General features: G+C 37.5%; 1 protein-coding gene across 1 annotated transcript in view; it reads left to right on the top strand.

Annotated features, from left to right (window-relative positions):
• Positions 1-26,713, top strand: part of MSH3 (mutS homolog 3) — a 208,352-nt gene that overhangs the window by 62,019 nt on the left and 119,620 nt on the right. The window contains 4 exon segments of the mRNA XM_072606261.1: positions 2,862-2,971; positions 3,903-4,017; positions 13,716-13,800; positions 17,775-17,884. Of these exon segments, the coding sequence (XP_072462362.1) occupies positions 2,862-2,971; positions 3,903-4,017; positions 13,716-13,800; positions 17,775-17,884 (420 nt within the window).

The raw sequence follows: 26,713 nt of genomic DNA, 5'->3' as shown, positions 1-26,713 counted from the left end.
GAGTTAAATATGTCATATCTGTATCTGAAAATAAAGTAAATTTGTGGAAAATAATCTTTAAAATGTTATTTGTGTTTACTTTTATAAAATTAATTTAGTTCATGAAGTCTTAACAGGTAAAATGTGAAAGACTCCTTTGTTCATCCTTGTCAATGCAGATTATTTGCCTGTGTGAACATAACCACTGGTTGTGTAATTGAGGTGATCCAACATTAGGTGGCCCTCATTAGTTACTTAGTAAAATCTTCCACCATAAGGAGAAAAGCTGAGGGTTCTGATAAGACTAAATTTCTTCCATACTACATTATCTGAAAGGTTGAACAAATTAAATAGGTTTTTCTTTTTTAGGTAAATTTCCTGTGAAATAAGGTTACATTGGATTACTCCTGAACTAATCCTTAAATCCTATTGTTAAAACTTTGGTTTGAAGGTTTGTTAGTTTAGAATGTCTGAAATAATTGATTATATCAGCAGTATATCTTCAGTCATTTCAAAGAATACTTAATTTTTGCTGGTTGGGGTTTTGCTTTGTTTTGGAATGGTTATTTTGCTGAATTATTGAAATGGCTTCTGAAATCCTACTCTTTCCAGTAGGGCTTTTTGGAATTTACTCTGTCAAGACATGAAGCACTCACTAAGATCCTTTCATCACAACAGTATTTCCTCTTTTACATTTTTACATTTTAATAATATAGTGATTATATTGTGGTTAGAGATTTGATGTCTTCAGGAGAAAGCCATATTTCCATTAATATAAGAAGACAGTGTGTTTGTGGCAAAGAGGTCTGGGATGAAGGGGAATTTGTTAATGTTAGAGCTGGATTCTAAGGGAAAGAATGGAAGGAAGCGTGGTTAAAAGAGGAGTGAACTGGATGGGAACAAGAGTCTAGGGAGAGATAGAAGCCTCTCCTCCTGAGGGCAGTCATAGGGATTAGGAGCCTGGGATGTAGGATTGTGTAATCATGGGAGTGCACAAGTGACAGGTGATTAGAATTCCTATCCTCCAGGCTCCTGTGATGATGGAGGGCAGGGTTACTAGGGTATAAAGAGGCAGCATCATTTGGTGCAGTGTATGTAGTGCTAGACTTAGAGTTAGGAAGACCCAAGTTTGAATTCTGCCTCAGACATTTATTAACTGGGTGAATGACCCAATTCATTTATTCTCTCATTTTCTTGACTGTAAAATGGGGATAATAGTAGTGTGTATTTTGTATTCTTTATGTTAATAGAGTCATGTCTAGGACTAGGAGACAGTAGCTCTGCTGTATATCAGATGTCCAGAGACGTGTTAGTGCCAAGCATAAATAAATTCTCTGTTATTCAGCTCATTATCTTATCTTAGTTTTCATTTACCAACAGAAATAATTGAGGGTTATAGGTTACATTATCCAATTGTGAAAAGGGACAATAATCGATTTTATGCCATAGGGTAGAATGGTAGTGTTATGTGAGTTACAGTAGATATTGATCAGAATAAATAATACAATTTACTAGAGTTGACTTTATTAACTCTGTTTTAGGAGGCCAGAGGCCAAACTAGAGGTGACCTTCGCTCTTCTCAGCTGGTTTGACTTTAGTTTCTGATTAAGGATTGACTAAGTATAAGTTTAACTTGATCCAAGTAGCATTCATTCTTTCTGGTTGAGAAGTGTGGTAGAAATAGTTTTTTTTAAATGCTACTCAGAAAAGGACTTCATCTCTAATAGTGGAGGTATGGAGTCCATACCTAAAAATTACTACTTCATAATAATCTATTTTATTAATAGAACATTTAAACACATGTAAGTGGAAATGAGATATAAATTTTAATTATTTCTATATATGGTATACCATAAAGTATAAAATACCTTCTACCTTAAAGTAGTTTTAGCACAATTAATTTTCTTCATAAAGAATTTAGAAAATGCCTATGGTATGTCAGGTGGAATAATAATGGTAATTGCTAATTGTTATTATTAATATATCTTAGATTTACTTAGGTCCCTGCCAAGCCTAGAGGCCTGTATTGGGCTACCCGAGTCTTTCTTACCTGTCCCAGGTCTTCGGTTGGCCAAACCGGATAAACGTATGAGAGAAAGGTCGTTCCAGAGTCAAACAGGGGTTGAGCTTTATTTCAGGGTCCGGGTTACAAATGCAGGGGGGTCTTCCTTAGGAGGAAGAGGGGGAGATCTCCTAAGGAGGCTAAGCTTAAGGGATTGGAAGTAGAAGTACAAGCGGGGAGAGAGGGGGAGGGGAGAGAGGAAAGAAAAGAAGCGGAGCCCTACTTTTCTCTTTGGCTCCACACGTGCTAAGAGAGAGCTTTCTGGCTTCCTCCATCCTACTTAATCTTCAGCCACACAGTTTGCATCTCAATACCATGCTGTTAGGTAACTAGGTGTGCTCCAATCCGGGACGACCTCGAGGGCAGGGAGACTCCACCCATCAGGTATCTCCGGGGGAGAGGCGGAAATACCCGAGCTAGCCGAGCTAGCTCAGTCTGACCTTCTCGAACCCCCGCTGTTCATGGAGGGCCTCGTAAGACTCTAAGATTTAGAAGTCCCACTTTTACCCGCCCGAGACCGTCCACACGGAATTGAGCTTCCAGTCCCAACAGGTCCCTTTTATAGGAATCTTGAGAAGATGATCTGCATAAAGAAGCTCTTACAACATAAAATGCAATATAAATAAACATTTTTTTATCTCTATATGTTCTGATTTGATTTTCCTTAAACTATAGATTGGTGTGAGGGCTCAGAGTTTTTTGGAGGGAAGTATCTGAAAGCAGATAATTCTAGATGACTAGAAGTTGTCTCTTCACTTCTAGTTCATCAGATTAGCTAAGAATACAACTTATTATTGAATTTGTCATTTAATTCTTTCAGTGTACAGGATGACAGAATTCGAGTAGAAAGAATGGATAACCTTTATTTTGAATACAGTCATGCTTTCCAGCAAATCACTGAGTTTTATGCAGAAGTACTTGATGTCAAAGGTACAGTTTTTATTCTTTCTAAGAAAAATTCTAGTATTTCATTGAGTTGGGATTTAGATAAAGGCATAACTTCTTAATCCTCAATTTACAATAGATAAAAACTTTGTTGGAGTCCGAAGTCAGTTAATTTCCTTTAAAGGCTTCCTACCCTCTTGCTCTCACTTTAGCAATCTAAGTATATCGTAACAGTTTACCGTTTTGGGTGATAGGTTCTTGTGGGAATAGATGGCACATTTGTTCTTATCACCTTTTTGCCTCTCCCTGAGGAGAGCATTGTCAGTCACTATTCGTGTCACTACAGTGGCAGTGGTTCAGGGTAGCTTAGATCATCTGAAGTTAGAGTACTTAGACTACATTTGTTCATTCATTTATTCATGAAGCATTTATTCAGCTGGAACATGCCATTTTTGGAAATTTTTAGTGTCAGCACCTAATTTTAATAATATTGATCATCACAAAATATGTGAGTATATAATAACTCAGGCACAGGCATTACTAAGCTTTTCCATAGTGAACTATAGGGTGGCAGCATACCCTGGTGGTTAAACCATTAATTTTGATTCAGATGCTCAAGATGAATTTCTGGATCCAGTATTGATTTTTGTATGACTTTTGGCTCCTTTTGCCCATTATATGAGAAGGAATTGATCATTTATGATACCGGTATAAATTGAGGTTTTGACTGAAAGCCATCTGGGATCATTAAAATGATGATTGCTATTGACATTCATAAAAACTTGAAGTTAGAATCTTGCTGCTCTAACTAGGAAGCCTTTTCCAAGGTGACTATCATTGATTTGTAAAAGACTTTTTAGTAGATTTAAAAATTGTTCATTACTTGAATAATTATAAAATAAATGACATTTGATAACGTGTTTTAATTGTGGTAGATGTTAGTTTTTAATGGAAGGAAATTATCTTTTTTTCTTAGCTTCTCAGAGTTTTTCTGGAATATTAAATTTGGATAAGCCTGTGATTTGCTCTTTGGCAGCAGTTATTCGATACCTTAAAGAATTTAATTTAGAGAAAATGCTCTACAATCCTAGGTAAGTCTTTTTTTTAATCTAAAATTCTTTTTAAAAGAGAGGGATGTTTGCTAATTTTATATTAAAATTATATCTAGAAATTTCTGTTCCCCTAAAAATTCATTTTTTTAAAAAAATAAAATGCTTTCTTCCTAAGGAGAATTCTTTATTTTTGCCATAATGGTTATAAACACATTAACCTCAAATGGAAATATTAAGAAACAAAAGTGACTTTTGTCCATGCGAACCATAGTCAATGTTTTGTAGGATTTAGGGCCGAAAGGGATTTTAGAGATTAACCTGTTAATTTAAATTAACAAGGGAACTGAAGCCTGGAAGGTGAGATGATTGTCTCAGAGTTGCACAGCAGAGTTGGGCTTTGAATCCAGGTTTTTAACTCTAAATACCAGTGGTCTTTCTCTTACATTATTTAATTGAAAACAGAACTGGAAATAACATAGTTGAAAGACACTAAAAAAATTACTTGTGAATGTTCTCTATCCTAATTATTCTTGTTTCAGATTTTTATCATAAAGATCTTCAAGAGGGCAGTTACACAGGTTTTTATGAGTGATTTTGCAGATTTTACCCCCCCAGTCAAGCATCTCTCTTGATCTTTCTTTTGGATTAAGTTGGGAAATATGAATGAGTCTAATGTTTAAAAGTAGCTAATTAGAGTAAATATAACAATTTTTATGCAAAAAAAATATCAGTGCAGTACTTGATGCTTGAAAAAATAAACAACCATGAAGTTGTTTCTTCTCCCTTTCTAATTCTTATACCCAGAACCATCACTAATTATCTTCTCTTGTCTTTGATCCTAGAAATCTTTCCTGAGACTTTGACTTGGTTAGCACCTTTGCCAATTTGGGAAGGACTTCTGAGAAAGAGGCATACATCCAGAAGTGGGATACTTGTATTAAGGGGAAGAAACTTTCTTAAAGGTAGTTTTAGAAAGGTTTAGAGGACAGAAGCTATTAGAGTATAGGAGACAGAGATGCTTTTCTCTGCCTCAGAGATGCTGGGCTAGTAATGTCAGCATGGCTTTTCCTTCTAGTGGTAAAAAGGATAGTGGTAATCCAACTTCTGTTTGAAGACCTCCAATGTGAGGCAACTCACTTCCTCCCTATTCCCTTTTTTGGATGGCTTTGTTAGAAAGTTTTCCTGATGTCAAACCTAAACTTTTCCCTCTTCTGTTTCCTCCTATTGCTTTCCTTTGAGACCAAGCAGAATAAATCTAATCTCTTTTCTACATGATGACCCTTCAGATATTTAGAATATCTATCATATTTCATATATTTTTCATTATTCATAATTAGCATTCTCCAGTTCTTTATGTATGGCATGTTCTCTAGTCCTTTCTCTGCCCTACTTACCATATTCTAAATGTGATCCAGACCATTTATATGTTTTCTAGAATGTGGTACCCTGCAATAACATGGTACTTTGGATTTGTCTTGATTATAAGTAGAGTGTAGTAGAACTATTTTCTCCTTCATTCTAAGTACTGTAGTTCTTAATGTAGCCTAGGTAACTGATTTTTGGGGCTTCCACGTCACTCAGATTGATTTTTCAACACACTAAAAATCAAATCTGTATAAAACCTAGATGTTTTATATAGAAACTGTTGTCTAGCCACATCTCTCCATCTTGTAGCATTTCTCCGTTTTAAACTTCAACTTATTTGGTTGAACTCATTGTTTAGGTAGCCACTGTTAAATCTTTTTGGACCTGTACAGCTTTATAAGCTAACCCTTAAAATTATTTCTTATCAGAAAATTTGACAAAGATGTTATCTCTTCCTCTTTTCAAGTCATACTTTCAGCAAGGACAAATCACTGGGGTATTCCTTTAGAAATCTTATTCCATTTGACATTAGCCCATCAATAATTACTCTCTGAGGATGGTCATTGAACTAGTTCCTAATCCGCCCAAGTATTATTGTCATCTTGTCCATATCTACCACAAACATGCCATGGGTTACCCTCAAGTGTTTTGCTGAAATCTAAGTATAATATGTCTCGAGCATTTTCCTGACTAATCAGTCTCATCTGAAAAGGAAATGTATTTAGTCTGTCAGGAACTTTTGTTTTAAAAATGTGTTTTATTCATATTTTTTGATCTTTTTATCCCTTCCTCCCCCTCCCATAATCTTCATTCTCTTTCTATTTCTAGCTCCTTCCTTATTGACTATACACATGCCCATGTCTCTCTAATCTCTGTGGCTGTTCCTGTTTTCTGTCTTAATTCTGCATTACTAAAGACTTACTGGACATTTCTAGTTGGAGATCCTGTAGGCTTCTCAAACTCAGTACATCCAGAACACAGTTCATTTTCTTTCTTCTCCAAACCTACCCTTCTAAATGGCCTTCATTTTGTTGATGGTGACACCATTCTTCCAGTCAACTGGGTTCATGACCTCAGTGTCATCCTTGGCTCCTTGTTCTCCCTCATGCCCAGGACTTATTCATTTGCCAGTTGTGTCAAAAAGAAGTGTTCAGCAGCATCACAGCAAAACTCCCTCTACCCTCCATACTTGTTTGAGGCAAATTCCAGAACTGGTGAACATGGAATCTTTTATTTTCTTTTTGGTAGCCCTCTGGCCTAACTCAGTTAGCTCTTTCAAAAGACCAGTGCAACTATTTATACAAAGAAGTACTAAGAGAAATCAAAGATTCTTTTGATTAGTCTCTTAATTCTGTAACTTAAGAGGGTAAAGAGAAGCAGAGAAACATGAGATACGTTTAAACTGCCGAGTCATAAATATAATCCCTTTAGGTTTTCCAGAATGAATTGATTTTAGACTAGATTTTTTACTCTGAGAGAACAATTTTACTTACAGAATCAGTCATAAGTAGTATGTAGAATAGATAATACTCATTTTCTGAAACTTCTTGTTATAGTATTGACTTACATGCATGTGAAAAATTAAGCAGTACGAAAAGGTAGTGAAAAATTTGTAATCTGTGGGGATAATTCTAAGGTAAAATTTTGTTTTTAGATATTTTTTTTGCTTAGTATTCTAAAGACAAATATCCTAAAAGTTAAATTTATGTTCATTTAACTAATGAGAGAGTTATGATGGAAATTTTAAATGCCTTTTTTTGTCTGAATATTCCAAGGAGTATGAATGACTTATCTTTTGAAATTGTAATATTAGTGGACATTTTCTTTTTGTTCATGTAAGTGTAATAAAGTACATAATACATTTATATTTATCAACATAAATATAATAACAGCAAAGTAAATTTCTTTTTACAAACTTCAAATTCTTTGATAAGATTCAGTAAGAGGATTTACCCTTGAGAATCTTGCATCCTAGAATCCTTATTTCTGTCCCAGACAGTGAAGACATTCTAGGCTTTTTTGTTTAAAATATCAGTAAAATATTATAAAAGTTTCCTTTTAAGATTTCTACCCAAGAAAAATTTCACATGGAAGGTAGTACTGTAATTATCCATTATTTGTATCATTCATTTTCAAGCACATAAAATTTATTGTCTTCCTCCACACGGGTAGATAATTTTGTTGCTTGGTTATTTCAGGTCAGTGAGCATGTTGTGAGTTACAGCTTTCAGTCAGGGAGTTTATAGTTCCTGATGTTATGAGGTGCTGGCACACAGGAATGCCTTTGTATTAGGAAGAGGGACTGCAGATTGCTAAATACAGTATTAACTGTGTCCAGTAGGAAGAGAAAGCATTAGCTCTGTTATTGTCTTGATAATAATTGTTTAATACCATATCTTGTGTCAGATTATCTTTACAGTGTCTTTATTGGAATTATTTAGATCAATAACCATTACATTTGTTTACTGAGAAGGTTGTATGGTTTCTGTGGAAACCAGTTTGAGATGTAGATAACTCAACATAGGCAGAGAAAAGCTTTGATTAACAATATTAGAGAGTTATGAAGAAAGGGGCTAATAAAAACTTAGGAACTCTGGCAGTAAGAATACTTACATTTGTATATCTGTTTATACAGTGTAACTTAAGCACCCGTTCCTATGTGAAATCTTTCTGGATCCTTACTAGCTGCTAGTGCTTCTCCTAAAAAAAAAATCACCTCTTTTATTTATCTATCTACTTGTCTATTTATTTATTATGAATTTATATGTTTATATTACCTTTGCCTTCAATAACCCCTCCCAAAGTTGCTGTGTTTACTGTTCCTATACCTTTAATAGGGAATAGAATCTTGGAACAGAGGAAGTTTAAATGTCCTTTGTAATTAACTGTTTTGACTGGAGAGAGACTTTTTGGTGATAAATTAGGAAAATTTCTTTACTAAAAGACTGATTGAGTTAACTGGCAAGGTTAAAGAACTGGAAGATACATTTCTTGAGAAATGATTTTAATTCTTGTGCTGTGGTAAAGGTAGCCTAAACAGAATTCTTGGGGGCAGAGCCAAGATGGCAGAGTAAAAGCAGTGACCTGCTTGAGCTTTCCCCACAAACTCCAGGAAATGCCTGTAAACAATGACTCTGAACAAATTCTAGAGCTACAGAACTCACAAAATGACAGAGTAAAACAAGTCTCTGGGCCAGGAGAGCCTGGAAGGTAGAGAGGAAGCAGCTATTGCACCAGACTGGGAGTGGAGCAGAGCGCAGTCCAGGCTGGGCTCAGGGACTGAATCATTGGCAGCTCTGGCTGTTTCCAGATTTGTCAATCCACAAAAGCCAAAGACAGCATAGAAGGTCAATGGGAAAACTGTGGGATCTGAACTGGGGAAGGGCATCGTTCCACTTGGGTTCGGCCCCACCCCAGAGCGGAGGAGGCAGCAGCAGCAGCAGTGACAGAGGCTGCTTCTAGAGCTCTGGGCCCACAGACACTGGGAGATTGTGCAGCTGATACAAGACCCCTGAAGCTTGGGATAGTACAACAAACCCAACCCTGACCCCTACTTGAAGCAGAGACCTACCTTGACAAAGAGTTAGGAAGTCAGGTATTTAGCTGGGAAGATGAGCAAACAGAGGAAAAAAAGTCAGACTACAGAATCTCACTTTGGTGACAATGAAGGTCAAAACATGTAACCAGAAGACAACAAAGTCAAAGCTCCTCCATCCAGAGCCTCCAAGAAAAATATAAATGGGTCACAAGCCATGGAAGAGCTCAAAAAGGATTTTGAAAATCAAGTAAGAGAAGTAGAGGAAAAATTGGGAAGAGAAATAAGAGCTATGCAAGAAAATTATGAAAAATGAGCCAACAGCTTGCTAAAGGAGACCCAAAAAAATACTGAAGAAAAATAACACTTTAAAAAAGAGACTAAAATGGCAAAAGAGATCCAAATAGCCAATGAGGAGAAGAATGCCTTGAAAAGCAGGATTGGCCAAATGGAAAAGGAGGTCCAAAAGCTCACTAAAGAAAGTAACTCCTTCAAAAAATAGAATGGAACAAATGGAAGCTGATAACTTTATGAGAATTCAAGAAATTATAAAACAGAACCAAAAGAATAAAAAAATAGAAGTCAGTGTGAAGCATCTCATTGGAAAAACCACTGACCTGGAAAATAGATCCAGGAGAGATCATTTAAATATTATTGGACTGCTTGAAAGCCATGATCAAAAAAATAGACTAGACATCATCTTTTAAGAAATTATCAGGGAAAACTGACCTGATATTCTAGAACAAGAAGATAAAATAGAAATAGAAAGAATCTACTGATCACCTCCTGAAAGAGATCCCAAGAGGAAAACTAGGAATATTGTTCCCAAATTCCAGAGTTCCTAGATCAAGGAGAAAATATTGCAAACAGTCAGAAAGAAACAATTCAAGTGTTGTGGGAATATAATCAGGATAGCACAAGTTCTAGCAACTTCTACATTGAGATCACAGGGCTTAGAATATGATATTCCAGAGGTCAGAGGAGCTAGGATTAAAGCCAAGAATCACCCACTCAGCAAAACTGAATATAATACTGGAAAAATGGAATTTCAATGAAATAGAGGACTTTTCAAGCATTTTTGCTGAAAAGACCAGAGCTGAATAGAAAATTTGACTTAAATACACAAGAATCAAGAGAAGCATGAAAAGATATACAGGAAAGAGAAATCGTAAGGGACTTACTGAAATTGAATTTGCTTACATTCCTTCATGGAAAGATATTTGTATCTCATGAGACCTTGCTTAGTATTAGAGTAGTTGGAGAGAAATGTAGACAGACAGAAAGATAGTTAGAGGGCACAGGGTGAATTGAAGGGATCATATCGAAAAAGTAAAATTAAGGGGTGAGAGAGGATTATATTGGGAGGAGGAGAAAGGGAGAGATAGAATGGGGTCAATTATCTCACATAAAAGAGGCCAGAAAAAAGTTTCACAATAGAGGGGAGGAGGGTGGAGGTGAGAGAGAATGAGTGAGCCTTATTCTCATTGGATTTGACTTAAGGAGGGAATAACGTACACTCACTTGGGTATCTTACTGTACAGGAAAGTAAGGGGGAAGGGAATAAGGGGGGGATGATAGAAGTGAAGGCAGATTGGGGAAGGGGGTAGTCAGAAGCAAACACTTGAAAATGTACAGGGTCAAAGTTGAAAATAGAATAAATGGGGGGTGGGATAGGATGGAGGGAGATAGAGTTAGTCTTTCACAACAGTGACTGCTGTAGAGGTGTTTTGCATAACTTTACATGTATAACATATATTAAATTGCTTTCCTTCTCAGTGAAGATGGGTGGGGAGGGAAGAAGGAAGAGAATTTGGAACTCAAAGTTTTCAAAACAACTCTTAAAAATTGTTTTCACATATATCTGGGAAAAAAGAAATATAGGCAGTGGGGTACAGAAATCTATCTTGCCCTGCATGAAAGTAAAGAAGGGAATGGGTGGGGAGATAAAAGGGAGGGCAGACAGGGGAAAGGGGTAAGCAGAAGGCATGCCATATCAGGGTGGGGGTTAGGGGAGAGATGGGAAGAAAATTTGGAACTCAAAATCTTGTGGAAATGGATGTTGAAAACTAAAAATAAAGAAATGGGAAAAAAATTCTCACGTGTCTTTGACTTCTATCATGAAAGGCCTAAATGGTAGGACTGGTTTTCCAGAGTTGAAAAGTCAGCAGTTACAGCTGTTAGAAGTATTTGTATGCTTTCTCATTTTGATACATTTTAAAATATCTAAATATATCTTTGTCTTATTTCTTACACTGTTAGCAAATTGTGTGGTCAGTAGTACTGATGTTTATATAAGACTTTAATACCAAGGGATTTGAGAAAGAGGAAAGAAAGCTTATGGGAAAAGTTTTATTAAGTTATCAGCTAACGTACGGACTAAGTTCATTGATCAGTGAGCAAGATTGTGCATTTCTGTTCATTTGAGAGGAAATTTTAGTACATACCCCTTGATTGCCTGAGCACCCAGGATAAGAATTAATAAGATGATGAGGCAAGTCATATTCTGAGGGGTGAGAGTTTTTAGTGTACTACGCCATGAGGCCAACTTCACCTAGGCTACACGTAGTGGTGTCATCCCTACACCTGCTGTATATACATACTGTCCTACCCCAGGACTCCATCCTAGTCCTTCTTTTCTTCCCTCTGCCCTATTGTAATTGATAATGTCATCTCTTTCCATTGTATTCATTTAAGTGCTTTAGGCTAATGATTTTTAGATCTGCTTATCCAGTCCTAACTTCTCTTCTAATCTCTAGACTTACATCTCCAGCTTCCCAATAGACATCTCAGATTGGATGTCCCATGGACATCTTACATTCTCTATATTCAGAATTGAACTTCTCTTTCCCCCAAACCTTTTCCCGTTCCAAACTTCCCTATTACTCTCAAGAGCACAACTGAGGTGTTAGCCTCAGTCTCTCCCTCTCTCTTACTCCCCACATCCAATCTGCTGCTGGCTTGTTGGTTTTTACCTTTATAACATTTCTTCTGTTTGCTCTTTTCTCTCCTCTGACATTGCTACCACTGTGGTGCGGGTGCTTATTGCTTAAACCATTGCAGTCGCCTGCTGGTTAGTCTTCTCCTCAAGCCTCTCTCTTCTGCATTCCATCCTTCACACAGCTATCAGAACAGTCTTCCAAAGAGCAGATCTGACCATATCTTTCTCCATTAAAAAACTCCTTTTAAACTCTACCACATCTATAATCAAATATAAAATCCTCTGCTGGGCACACAGCGCCTCATCTGGCCCCTTCTGCCTTTCGAATCTTCTGATACATTACACTCTCCCACACGCTTTATGATCCAGCACACTCTTTTTCCTGCTTTTCCTCACAGAGAAACACCACATTTCCAGATGCTGGGCATTTTCACTGGCAGTTCCCCATTCCCATAACACTCTTCTTCCTCATCTCTACTTCCCTGGCTTACTTTATGTCCCAGCCAAAATCCTAGCTCCTAGAAGTCCTGGTCCTCCTCAATGCTAGTACCTTCCCTCTGTTGATTATTATCAGTTTGTCTTGTATATCTCATTTGTATGTAGCTTTTCACAGCATTGGACACTTAATTAATATATGTTGACTGACTATTCCCCCTGATTGAATGTAAGCTCTCGCATGTAATATAGAAGACACTTAACCAGGGATTGCTTGATTGATCATACCCTAAATTGTTTTGTCATAGTAAATTCCAAGGTCTTTTGAAAGGTAAGACTGGTGTATATGTCACTTTTCCTGGTTTTCTGTTGAAGCATTTTAAGTAGTACATTGTGTGTATGACTTGGAAGGCTTGGATTCAGATTCTGTGTAGTCGTCAGATGACCATGGGCGAATCATTTAACGATCTCTAAACCTTAATTTCTCATCTACAAAATGAGAATAATAATGCGGTTTGTTGAGGTTTAAATGCACAGTATGTATGTAATAAAACATATTTTGCACACTTTAAGTTGCTATATAAATGGTAGATATTTTTATTATTTACAATTCTTTTTGAGTATTTTTTCTTTATTTTTACCCACTAAATGTTGACCATTTTGGTGGTGGTTGTCAGTTATAATAAAAAAAATGGAACACTATGCATCTAGGTGGCACAGTGGATAGAGCGCTACAATCAGAGCCAGAAAGTCCTGTCCCAGACACTTACTAGCTGTGTGACACTAGGAAAGTCACCTAACCTCTTCAAAGTGGATGTTTTGAGAGTTGCTACTTCACAGGGTGGTTGTAAAGATCAAATGGGAGAATATATGTAAAATGCTTTGGACACCTTAAAATAGTATGCAAATGCTAGCTACATCATCATCATCACCATCAGCCAATAAACCTCTTGGCTGTATTATAATCCTCAATTAGGGCAAAAAACCCAAGCCTTATCAAAATGATCATATGCTGGAAGGATAAGGAGGACAATTTAAAGTATCTGGATGTCCTTTTCCCTAGGTAATTTTATAACTTGTCCTGAAAGCTTACCATTGTATGCTAAGCCAGTGAGAAAAGACTTTGCTTTTGTACTGTGTTGTACTATTTCTTGAAAATGAGAAGAAGGGGCATCTCTATATCCCCTTATTGTTTAAGTGTTGCTCTGGTGTTTTGTTTTGTTTTGCTTAATTTCTGTATTCCCTCTTCTCCCATCAAGACATTTAACAGCACATACAGCAATGGAAGAATACTTCTCAGTGAATTTTCCTCTTATTCTTTTGAGTTTGGCTTGATTATTCTACCAAATGGCTAACTTTCATTAGTCATGCTATTGGAATTTTTACCTGGTGTCTAAATTAATTTTTTTATTTCTTTCTGCTCTTATAGTTTGTGTGATTACATTTCCTCTCATTTCTTTTCAGAAATCTTAAAAAGTTGTCAAGCGAAATGGAATTTATGACAATTAATGGAACTGCACTGAAGAATCTGGAAATCTTACAGAATCAGGTCAGGAAAATGTAACTAGATGATTACAAATTTTTGTTGGGGGGAGGGAGAATCATAGATAGTTAGTGCTAATGAATACATTTGAAACAGAAGATTAATTCTTTCTGTTCCAGCTGACCGTTCTTTTTCTTATCTGATTATTACTTGGAAGCAGCAGTTTCAGGATATTAGCTGTAAAGTGACACATTGAGAGTCAGACACTGATAAAGATTTTTTTAGCAAGACATCATTTTTAAGAATTATAATGGAAGCTGTTTTATGGCTAATTTCTTCCTGGACTTCTTTTACATTTTTCTTAAGGTTACAGCAAGAACTGTGTGAAATTCATGCAAATTTACTACCAAATAAAACAAAAATGATACAAAATTATGAACAATATAGTGTTTCATTTTTGTACTAGTTAATTGACAATATTTTTAAAGTAATGGAGACTTTAAGCATTTCTTCCATCTACTAAACTTAAGCTTGCAAGTGAAGCATTATATTTTGAATATATATTGAATATATTAGAATATTATAAAATTGTAAAATTGGAGGGCCAGAGAAACTTTAAGATTATCTGATGAAACAATCAAATACTTAAACTGTCCAATATCTTTCACATTTTTAAAATTCTCCAGGGATCTTGCTGATAACAACGATAGGGAACGGATTTTTGATTTTACTGGTGTAGGGAACTCCCCTCCACTAATTCAAGTTGGCACTTTTTCTGCAACTTACAGCTTTAGGAGGTTACCCCAGGTCCCTGAGAAGTTAAGTCATCTGGGCCACACAACCAGTGTGTGACAGAGACAGAAACATTCCTACTGACTTTGAAGCTGATTCTTTATGCCCTACTGCTTTTCATTATACATTAAGGTAGATTTTGCACTTGGTCAGTTAGTCATTATTATGTTATGTGTTACGTGCCAACCATTTTACTAAGTACTGGGAATTCATATGCAAGAAAAAAGACAGGTCCTGTCCTTAAGAAATTTAAATTTGAGTGGAGGAAGATAATACACAAAAGAAAGTTGAAAAGCAGAAAAAGGAGAGGAGGCAGAGAAGTAGAGACTGAGGGGCGCATACATGATAGAGGAACTCTAGTGTACAGCCTGGAGAAGAAATGTGATCAGCACATAACTGACTTGTGTCCATCTCTTTTAGTTTTTCTTGCATATCGTTGGCAGACAAATCTTTAGAAAACTCTTTGATCAATTTATTCCTTTACTTAAAATCTCACAGTAGTTCTCTTTTGTTTACCACCTGGCATAGAAGAAGGAAGGAAGGGAGGGAGGGAGGGAGGAAGGAAAGGAGGTAAAGAGGAAAGGAGGAAGGAATGAAGGAAGGAAGAAAAAAAGGAAATATTTATTTAACGCTTCCTATGTGCCAGGCACTGTGCTAAGCACCTTATGAATATTAGCTCATTCCTCATAATAATCCTGGGGGGAAGGTGCTACTATTATCCCCATTTTACAGTTGAGAAAACTGAGGGAGACAGAGGTTAAATAATGTCCAGGTCAGCTATTAAGTGTCTGAAGCTGGATGTGAACTTAAGTCTTCCTGATTCCAGGCCCAGTGCTCTATCCACTGTTTTACAGTGGCGAAGATACTAGACTTAAGAGTCGGGAAGGTCTGAGCTCAAATACGACCTCAGCAACCCTGGCTAGGTTATTTAATTTGTCTGTGCCTTAGCTTCCTCATCTGTAACATGAGGGAATTGAAACTGATGACTTGTAAGGTCTCCTTCAGTCCTTGAATCCAGTCCTATGACTGTCATAGGATAATTTGTATCCTTTATACACCAGCCTATCCTACTGTTCACCACTTAATTTCTTTACTCCTTCACACAAATCTTCTGGTCTGGTTAGATTCTATTTTTGTGTTCATCTCATTTGAAATACTCTCCTTTCTCTTCCGCTTATTCAGCTTTTCTACCCCTTCTTCACTTCCCTGCGGCCTTTGACCCCATTACTCACTTTCTTCTCCTGGTTACTCCTTTCCTCTCTAGGTTTTTGAGGACCTTCTTTTTCCTAGGCTCTCCTTCTGCCTCTATGACTGTTTCTTCTCAAACTCCTTTGCTCTGTCTTCATCCAAGTCATGACAACTAATTGTGTATGTCCCCCAAAGGTCTGGCCTTGGCTGTTTCCTTTTCTGTATCTCTTGGTGATCTCATTGGTTCTCATGGATTCTTTTATCATTTTTGCTGATGAGTCTCAGATCTGCTTATCCAGTCCTAACCTCTCTCCTGTACCTCCAGTCTCTCATCACCAGCTTTCTAGCTGAATATCTCATAGACATGTTAAACTCAACATGTTCAAAACTGAAGTTGTTCTCTCTCTTCCCAAAACCTCTCTTTCCTAATTTCCCTATTTATTTTGAGAGCACTATGATGTTCTCATTCACCCACAACCTAGGTGTCATTCTCAGCTCCTCATTCTCTCCTCCCTTTCCCTCTTCTCCCTGCCCCCAAATCCAATCTGTCATCGAATACAGTCATTTTTACCTTTATAATATCTCTTTTATGGCCGTTTCTTGACACTCACATAGCCACCCCCTTGATCTAGGTCCCCAGTTACCCATTTCTGGTCTATTGCAATAGCCTCCTCATTGGCCTCCCTACCTCCGGTGTTTCTCAACTCCAGTCCATCCTGCACTTGGCTGTGAGAAGCTATCTTCCCTAAGTACAGGTTTGACTGTATCACTCTTCTCTTCAGTAAACTCCAGGAGTTTTTTCTTATTTTCAGGATCAGGTATAAATTGTTGTTTGACTTTTAAAGCCTGTTACAATCTGTCCCCTTTCTACCTTCCCAATCTTACATCCTGCTTCCCTCCATGTATTCTGTAATCCAGTAACACTGGCTGTCCTGCCGTTCCTTACACATGACCCTCCTGCTTCTGACTCTGTGTGCATGCAGCGCCCTCCCTTCTTACCTCTGCTTCCTGGCTTTCCTGCTCCCTTCAAGACTCAGTTTAAATCCCACCTTCTGTAGGAGGCCTTTCCTGATTGCCTCCTCTCACTGCTAATGCTTTCTCTCTGAGATTACCCCGTGCATATATGGCGTGTACATAATCATTAGCATGTTGTTTGTCCGTTAGAATGGGAGCCCCTTGAGGGCAGAGGCTGTATTCTTACTTTTTCTGCAGCCCCAGTGCAGCGTGTTTACTGACGGACAGACGACTTTGCTAGTCTTAATCTCTTTATCTTTTAGTAATTAGTGCATAAATCAGCACTTAATTGTGTGTTTTCCTATGGTGTTGTTTCATATTTGTTCAGGGCGTAAACTCCTCGTGAGTAAGACCCCCCGTTATGGAAGTCTTTGTGCCCCCCCTGGGCACGTGCGCGGTAAATCCCGATTTGCAGAAAGAGGTAGCTTTTAAAAATGAGCCCTTAAAAAAATCTTAACATTTTAAAGAAAAGTTTTCTGCCTTTTACTTGTGGGAGAAAAGCAGTTTGTAGGAAAACAAGTTCTTATTGGGGAATCAGTTGAAAACAAGGAATACCTCCGGCTTCACTTCACCACTGCCCTCCTGATACCCAGACACACCGACATCAAGCTCCCAAGGCATCCCCAGGCATTCAGTACACATTCAGCTCAGTTCTTTTCATTTCCTCTACCTATAGTACTATCCAGTGATCAATAGATTTCTTAAGGATAATCCTGAGGCATTGTAAGACCTTGAATAGTCAGAAAAAAGATTTAATTATATTCATTATTCTGTATTCCCTAAGGAAGGCAATGCAGCAGCATGTATTAGAAGAATTTTACACAAGGATTGAATAAAATGGAATTTTCTCATTAGGCTTTAGTTAAAAAGCAATCCACTAACCCTTGCCTTGAACACTAGTCATGCTTTTGCTGTATATGAAAAAAAGAAGCAAAGTTCTGGATGCCTAAGCAGGCATGTGTTTTATATTAATTAAATGGTTAGTTTAGATAAATAAGCAAATGTTTGATTACTTTTTTTTTTAATGGTTTGTTGGTTCTCCTTAGATGGATTCAAAATTCAGAGGCAGTTTGCTGTGGGTCCTAGATCACACTAAAACTCCTTTTGGGCGACGAAAACTGAAAAAGTGGGTGACCCAGCCACTTCTCAAATCAAGGTAAAAATAGCTCTTTTTGGTATATCCTGAGGGCTTTAAAATTTTTTAATTACAATGATATAGTCAATATCAGAGTCCTGTAAACCATATCCCAAGATCTGTGTGCAATTAGTGGTATATAACTATAACTAAAGTTATGACTAAAGTTTGGGAAAATATCCTTCAGGATATGGTAATACAAGTCAGTGTGCTGTTTGTGGGATCTTTTTTCTTTTTCTTTTTCTTTTCACAAGGAGTGTGATAGAGAACCTTTAGAATCCTTAATGAAGATTAACCTCACTGTAGAAAGTGGTAAAAGAACTTAGGCTTGGCTTATAAGAACATCAGCTTGGCTTGTAAGTCCAAGAGAAACTGGCCAGAAATAAAGTAATTAAGCCTGCTGTTTGTTGGATATCTTCCTTTGACTGCTGGATCAGAGGCTTGAATGAGGTTCACAGTAACCTGTTCTTTGTTGTAGTTAATGCTGCAGTAATTGGTCCTACACAGTAAAGAATTATATGTAATTGCTATGTATATTTCCCCATTAGCAGAGACCATCTTCTTGAGGAACAAGAGGTTCTTTCTGTTTATGTACCCCAGTCTACTTTTTCTGGGGTTTATTCTTCTCTGTCATAAGTTTGCTCTTACCTAGAGCCTTAAGCAAATTTGGACTTTAATTTTCTTACTATTTACTCTTTTTTTTTTTTTTTTGGTGGCTAGGAACCATAACAACATAAAATTATCTAGAGTAAGAAAGAATGACTTTTCGGTTCACTCAACTGATTATTATAACTTTGAGCCAACTGTAATATATATATGTTATAATTAACAGATTTTTTTTTTGTTCTCCTTAGATAAGGTTTTGGTGTTTCTATTAATTTGCATACTTGTATACTGTTTTGTTTATTACATTAGGCTGGATGGCATTGTAATACCTTTGTTAAGACTGTTGGAATGGGGGTAACCAGGAGTTTCTTGCGGATATTACCTGTTGGACCCCAGATTTGTTTGGAAGCAGGATATCTTAAGGAAACAATTAGTAATAAACTTAAGAATCTATAAAAATGGTTTACGTATTATGAATATATATGAAAGTGAGAGACAGTTTGGAGTAGTGTTTTTTTGTTCCTCTAATCTCTTTCAACCAAAACAACGTGTTGTGGACCCTCTGGATAATTTTATGTACCACTCATAACATTCTTTCAGATTTATTCACTGAGTGCTTACTGTAACAATGGTGATAACTTGCCCCCAAAGCTCCAAAATAAAATTTACATGGTATAATTATTGTTATAAAATTTTGTTCTGCCTATAATTATGAAAGCTTTAACTATAAAATTATAAGTCACTAATTATAAATTGTTACAAATATTATATATGGGATATTAAAAGAAATAATCCATCAAGATTATGCTTGCTATTATGTCCAAGATTTCATATTAAATTTCCTTATTTTTGTAAATTTTGCAGAATGTAAAAACATTTTATAAAACATTTTAAGTGACATAAATTACCTCTTGGAATGTGTTTTACTAATCATATGATGTTGGACTGTTTATTTGACCAAAAGTTTGCAATATTTGGCTCAATACTAGGCAGACATGGTCTTAAATTTGATTTCACCTCAAGTTTATTGCTGTATTTTGATTCAGGACAAGAATAAAGTGAAAACACTTGCTTTTCCAAGTGTGTGGTGGGAAGTGGTAGGAGAATTTTACAAGCTCTCTTGATGAAAGATGAAAATCCATTTTTTAATTTTAGTTACCTAACTAGTCAATAAGCATGAATGGCTGGTTATGATATAAAACACTTCCTTTTTTACTGACCAGCGACAAGTGCTGTCCAAAATGGCAAATTTACCTGAAGTTCAGTTGCACATATTGCTTTGTTTTAAACAGTGTTTATGTAGAAACGAAGCTTTGTAAGGAAAGAATGTCTTCAGACTGGACTTCCTTTTCTTCTGTCATTGGCTTTACCTTCCCAGGAACTACACTGAATACCTTATCAGAGTTGCCAACCCATTCGTTTAAAAATCTGCCAGACTGAAGACTAGTAATGTAAATGGAAGATGTGTTTAAATTGGAAAGTAGTTTTAACACTGCAGTGGGAGGCCGTGTCAGGTTTGTTGCTGCAGAGTGTTTGTGATGGTCTGCAGTCCTCTCAGGATGGCTTGTAATGCACATGCCTGGGGACTGTAGTTTTCAGACAGTTTTCAGACAGTCTTGTTACAAGAATGCAGACATTTGTTACAGTTTTATTAATCATGTGATTACATAGCTGATGAAGTATGATTATGGGGTAATAAAAAGGGAAAGAGGGAGCTTCTTTAGTGCAGCGTGCACCTATTTCTACATGGATGCCAGAATCATTTTGCACATGACCACAATAGTTTGAACCTCTGCCAAGACAGACCTATAGTGCTTCAAACATATACACACTTGTCCCAGAGGAGAAATAGATTTATAACACAGCTGGACAATTACTTACTGCTGAAGGTACATTTTTAGTATGAATCCCTCGACCATCTTAGTAAACTCCCAAGGGTTTCACAAACCACTGAATGGGAACTACTTGTTTAGTGAATAAAAAGCTATTCTTGGAGTCAAGAAGAAGTGAGTTCACATAATAAAGATAATAGCTATAATTTATCTAGTGCTCACTGTGTTCCAGGTGCCATGCTAAACCATTTCACAGTTATTTTACCTAATCCTCAGAAGAATCTTATGAGGTAGATGCTATTATTAGCCACATTTTTACAGGTAAGGAAAAATCCTGCTTTTGACACCTGCTAGCTGTGTGACCCTGGGTAAGTTACAACTCTTCAGTGCCTAAGGAAAATCCTTAAGTGTAAGTTTCAGAACAGTTGTGGCTCTGTATTGGGAAAGGGAGTTTTCTGCTGAAAGTTTCTTAATCATTGAAATCATAGGCCTGGACTGAGGCAACTAGGTGGCTAGAGTACCAAGTCTGGAGTCAGGAAGAGTCGTGTTCCTGAGTTCAAATCTGGCCTCACACTGAGCTGTGTGACCCTGGGCAAGTCACATAAAACCTATTTGTCTCAGGTTCCTCATATGTAAAGTAAACTGGAGAAGGAAATGGCAAACCACTCTAGTATCCTTGCCATGAAAACCCCAAATGGGTTGAACATGACTGAAAATGATTGAACAACCACAAAATGATATAGATAGAAAGATAGATGTAAAATCTTTAGAAATGATTCTAAAAATATAATGTAAGCAATTATTCATGAAAAGAGGATGACAATGGATTATCAGTGACCCCTGCCATAGTCTCCAGGAAGGTCTACTTAGATGTGAACTTTCCAACTCTTGTGGGGACAACTGGGGAAGGGGGAGGTGGAGAGAGGCAAACACATGTACTGAGACCCATGCATTTGTGGGGAGAGAAGAGGAGAGAAGGGAGAAACAGAAGAACAAAGGGCCAGTGGCTCTATTCCCTCTCTCAAGACTGAGGAAGGGAGGACGTTGCTGCTATTTCATCCCCAGTATGAAGTAAAAAAGCAGTGAGGAAGAGAAGGCATTGGTGGTCTAGTTGAAGGCACAGTCAGCGCTTCCAACCAGGCTAGAGCACACTCTTAATCGGGTGCTTCTAAGTCAGCTCCTCATTTTAGTCCCCAAGTGTAATCCAAATTCTTATTTGAAGTTCTTCTAGAAAGAAGTAATTTTTAAGTCTGAGTGCATCTGTCTTCATTTAAAGCATAGATTTCTGCTTCCCTCCATCCAGTCCATGCGACTCACTAAAGATTATGTCCTCAAATCGAGATGAATTTCTCCATCCACAGTAGAAAGTTGTGTACTTAATCTCTTTAGGGAAATTGTTCTGTCCCTAACCCAGGAGCTAAGTGAGAGAGTTGTGACTTATTTGGCTTCTCTCTCCTTCCTTCAAGTAAACATTTATCGAATACCTACTATATTCCAGGCAGTGTGCTAAAGGCTGGATGCAGAGACAGGTAAGGACAGCCCCTGTTCTAGAGGAGCTCACAGTCTAGTGGGGGAGCCCACATGCAAATGACTGTGTAAAGCCAACTATATACAAGATAAATTCAAAATAATCCAAAGAGGAAAGGAATTAAGAGGGATTGGAAAAGGCTTCTTGTAGAAGGTCGGCCTTTAGCTGGGACTCACAGGGAGCCAGGGGAGACCAGGATGAAAGATGAGGAGGGAGAGCATTCCAGTCATAAGGAACAGCTAGTGAAACTACCCAGAGTGACTAAATTGAAGAGTATGGTGGAGTATAAGGTCAAATGAGACTGGAAAGTGAAGGGGCAAGTTATAAAGGGCTTTAACCACCAAGCAGCATTTTGTATTTGATCCTGCAACTACCTTAGGAGATATGTGCTATTATTACCCCCACTTTACCAATGAGAAAACTAAGACAAACAGATTAAATTTTGTAGATGATGTAATGATGTACTTAGAGAATCCTAGAGAGTAAATGAAAAAACTAGTTGAAACAATAAAAAACTTCAGCAAAATTGTAGGATATAAAATAAACCCACACAAATGATCAGCATTCTGTATATTACCAGCAAAACCCAGGTGATAGAATGCTATTGTGCTGTATGAAATGAAGGGGATGGTTTTGGAAAAACCTGGGATGATTTCAACAAACTGATGCAATATGAAGTGAGCAGATCCAGTTTAGCCACAAAAGGTAAGAGAGATATGGGAGGATAGTGAGTGGGGATGTATGGATTGAGTTTTTTGAAGATGAGGGAGCCAGGGGCATGTTTGTAAGCAGTAGGGATGCATATAGGAAGAGCTTGAAGAGAAGTGAGAAATAGCTCCAAGATGCCTCTTGTTAACTGTGGCACAGCCAAAGAAGGCAGAGCTGAGGACTCTCCCCAATGCCTTAGTGAACTCATTTACTTAAATATTTCAGTGGATCTTTATTGTGAGTATTCTTCCTACCAGAAAAAAATGTCATGTTTTGAGATTCTTTTCCTTGACTTTTCATAAATCCTATTTTAATAAAGGCCTCTTGAAGGTAAGGACAGTTTCTTTTTTGTCCTTCTGTCCCCTGTACCTGGAACAATGCCTGGCACATAGTAGGTGCTTAATAAATGCTTGTTGAATTAAATTCAGTTGAATCTTTGAGAACAGATATCAAACATTAGAAGTTTTTCTCTGGTTTTTTAAACATTTCATGGGTACCAGTGCAACTTGGGCTGTCTGCCTGTTGTCCCTCACTGCTACTGTATACTCCGTTCATCTCCTTTTTTTAAGATATAAGTGTCTTTGATTGTTTTATGTTACTTCTTACATGAGAGACCGCATTGGTAATGTTTTATCCTACATTTATACATCATATATATTTTTATTGTCCTTTGGATCACCTGGAATTTTGTTTCTTGTGAGATCATGGTGTTTTATGATTCACAGTCTTATAAGATCACTGGGATAATGTTGTTACTTTTACACCAAGCACACAACAGTATTCTACTCAGAGTTAGTACATTACCTGCTATTTCTTCTGTTAGGTAATTTTAACTGCCACCACCCAGGGAACTGGAAGCTTCTCCTTTGAGAGCCATGACCCTGGGATTCATAGTCCTCTTTTTCCTTTCACTTCTTCTCTGATACCCTTTCCTACTCTGTCTACTGACTTATCCTAACCAGTTTCCCTTTTTGTTGTTAGTGAATTGATATCATTTGTTTGTACATCATCTTTATTTCTCAGCATATTCCTCTTTGTGCCCCTCCCAGAGAACTGCCTTACCACAAAGCATTTTTAAAGAGAGGGGGAGAAAACATTTCAGCCCGACTTGCCCACACAGCGTTGACATCTATTTAGAATCTCACCTTGCTACGACTGGAGAAGAGCTTTCCTACGTCTCTCTCTCTTTATCTCGGTCATTATAATTTCACCACGTTCAGCTTCAGTCGCTTTATTGTTGTTGTTCATTTTATATAAGCTGTTGTGTTCACTGTATAATTTCTCAGGTTCTGCTTCTTTCATTTTGCATCAGTTCATCCAAGTCTTCTCATGCTTTCTTTGTGCTCCTTATATGTGTCACTTCTTATGACACACAACTCTCTGAATGCACGCTCCCAGAGGTCAAGGATTGTTTTCCTTCTTTGTTTCACTCAGCACAGTGTCTGACACATAGTAGGGTGAACTTAACAAATACTTGATGACAGATTGAGTATGTTTGGTCCTAGTTTATGTAGCCATTCCTCAATCATAGGCATCTTTGTTTCCAGTGCTTTGCTTCTTATGCTATAATAACATTAGAGTGTAGATAGGGACTTAGTCTTCTTGCTCAACCCCCACTTGTGTGATCATTAATTCATTGGTTCCACAAGCTTTTATTAAGTGCCTACTGTGAACCAGGTCCTGTATAAGGCACTAGGGAGACAGACAAAAAGGAAACCATACGTGTCCTCAAAAAGCTCAGGTTGTATTGAAACAAACAGTATGCACACATATACATTCATACAGGCGAATTACTGTCCAGGGCATAACCACTGAGAGTATCAGGCTTCTCATGGGAGGTGGCCCCTGAGATGAATAGTGAAAGAAGCTCGGGTTTCCAGGAGGGGGAATTGAGGTGAGAGTGTATTCCAGGCCTGGGTAACAGCTTGTGTAGAGACACTGAAACAAGAAATGAGCTGTCATGTATGGGGAACAATAAGTATGCCATTTGGTCTGGAACACTGAATGCACAAAGGACAGTAATTGTCAGTAAGCTAACGGCTTATTGACGGTCAGCTAGGTGGTGCAGCAAGTAGAGCTTTGGGCTCAATCAGGAAGACTTGAGTTCAAATCCAGCCTCAGACACTTCCTAGCTATGATCCTGGGCAAGTCATTTAATCTCTGTTTGCCTTAATTTTTTCATTGGTAAAATGGGGGTAATAATAACATCTCCTAAGGTGTTATGAGGATCAAATGAGATAATACCTATAAAAAGTACTTAGTACAGTGCCTCCTGGCACATAGGAAGTAGTTTATAAATGTTAGCTTTTATTATTATTAAGATTATGTCATGATGTTATATTAACATTGTATTATGATATATTATTATTTGCTATAGATTATAAATATAATTAATGATAATAGCTATGATAATAAATCCCCTGGTCATTTAGGCTGGAGCCAGATTATGAAGGACTTTAAAAACCTAGCAGAGGAGTTTGCATCTTATCCCAGAGGCAAAAACATCCTGGAGCTTCTCGCACAGAGAAAGCCACTTTGGCCACTGGATAGAGGATGGATTGGCAAGGGGAGGAGCTAGGGAGAAGCTGGGAGACCAATTATGAGGCTCCTGCAGTTAATCTGAGTGGGAGAGAGGAGAGCCTGAATGAGGGGAGTGATTGACAAGTGATTTTGAGCCTTCATTTGAAAACCTCCAGCTGCTGTCTCCTTAGGCAGTCTCTTCATTTTTTAGATAGCTTTCATAAGAAAGAAGATTTTCCTTATATTAAGTCAAAATCCGTTTCCTTGTAGCTTTATTTCCATTAGTCCTAGTTTTGTCCTCTGGGACTAACAAGAACTATAATAGAAGACTCCTAGACTTAACATCAGAAGCTCTTGTTTTGAGTTCTAACTCTTCCACTTCTGCTTTTTGACCTGTTCACATCATTTTTCTCTGGGACTCAGCTTCCTCATCTGTACAATGAGGGTGTTATACTAGATGATTTTAAAAATTCCTTCTTACTTCTAACATTTTGTGATTCTATGATCCCTTTTCCACATGGTAACACTTCACATGTATGAAGGATTTGTTTTCTGATAATATAACCCCAGCTAAGAGACAAACCCAGGACTTAGTTGGCATAGTCTGCATAGAGTGTTTATTATGTGTTTTTGGTGATGGTTATGACTAAATCACTTAGCCTACCTCAAGAAACTCAGTTTTATTTCCTGCTTATAAACTTATAGTACAAGGAATTTGATAATCTAAAACTCTGAGGAATTTGTGGTATTGTGTAGCTGAGAAGGGGGAAAAAGACAAACTCATGTCCTTCTGTGGAAAGATTCCTTTCTCATCTCTGTCCATTGCACAGCTGGCCAATCTTAATTCTGTAGTATTCAGGGTTGTCAGGAAAAAGCCAGAGTGCTGGTACTTCTGAGCTTGGCTTGAGTGTGTTAGTATGAAAGGAGAGGCACTGAGCTTAGACAAAGAGCTTGGAGTGTGAGAAGAGAGAGCAGGATGTATATGCGTCACTGTTTGTATGTATGTGGAATGAGAGTGACTTAATGCAGATTTTGAGGCATGACATGAGAAGAAAGCAGTATTAGGGAACATGGAGGTAACCCCCTTAAATATTCAGGAGTGACATGACATGGGAAAGAGAGAGAAGGTAGATAAGTGCAGAGGCTAGGAATCCTCAGAGAGGCTAGGGTTGCCATGGATGTTGCTGGACAACAACATGGATAGATACCATGGCATATATATGGAAGTAGGACTTCTGGCCTGGCTGCTAGGACCTCCATGCCCTAAATATCATTACAGAGCAAACACAAGTAGAAAACTAAAAGATCAGGCTTTGTCTAGTGTGATTTATCTGAATTTTGAGTGGTGAATTCACCATGAGATTCCTGTTTTAGAAGATTGTCTGAGGAAAGAGGGCCCTGTAGAGTAAAGGGAGGGAATACTTCATTGATCTCTATAATTCTTCACTCAGGTGATGCTGTAGCAAAATTCAACAAGATAACTGCATGCAAACATCGTGCATATAATAAGACTGAGCAATTTTAAATGATTAATCAATAAAGCACAGATATCTCAATAAATATACTAGGAAGTTTTTGTTGCTTAATTTGCTTTATTAGAACATCTAGAGAGAAATGCACCATCAGAACACTTGTGCAGTATAATTTTTTATTTAT

The sequence above is a fragment of the Notamacropus eugenii genome, chromosome 4, assembly GCF_028372415.1.
Source record: "Notamacropus eugenii isolate mMacEug1 chromosome 4, mMacEug1.pri_v2, whole genome shotgun sequence".
In the NCBI taxonomy this organism is placed as follows: Eukaryota; Metazoa; Chordata; class Mammalia; order Diprotodontia; family Macropodidae; genus Notamacropus; species Notamacropus eugenii.
Note: the sequence above shows the minus strand (reverse complement) of the source record. Positions and strands in the feature narration are given on the sequence as shown.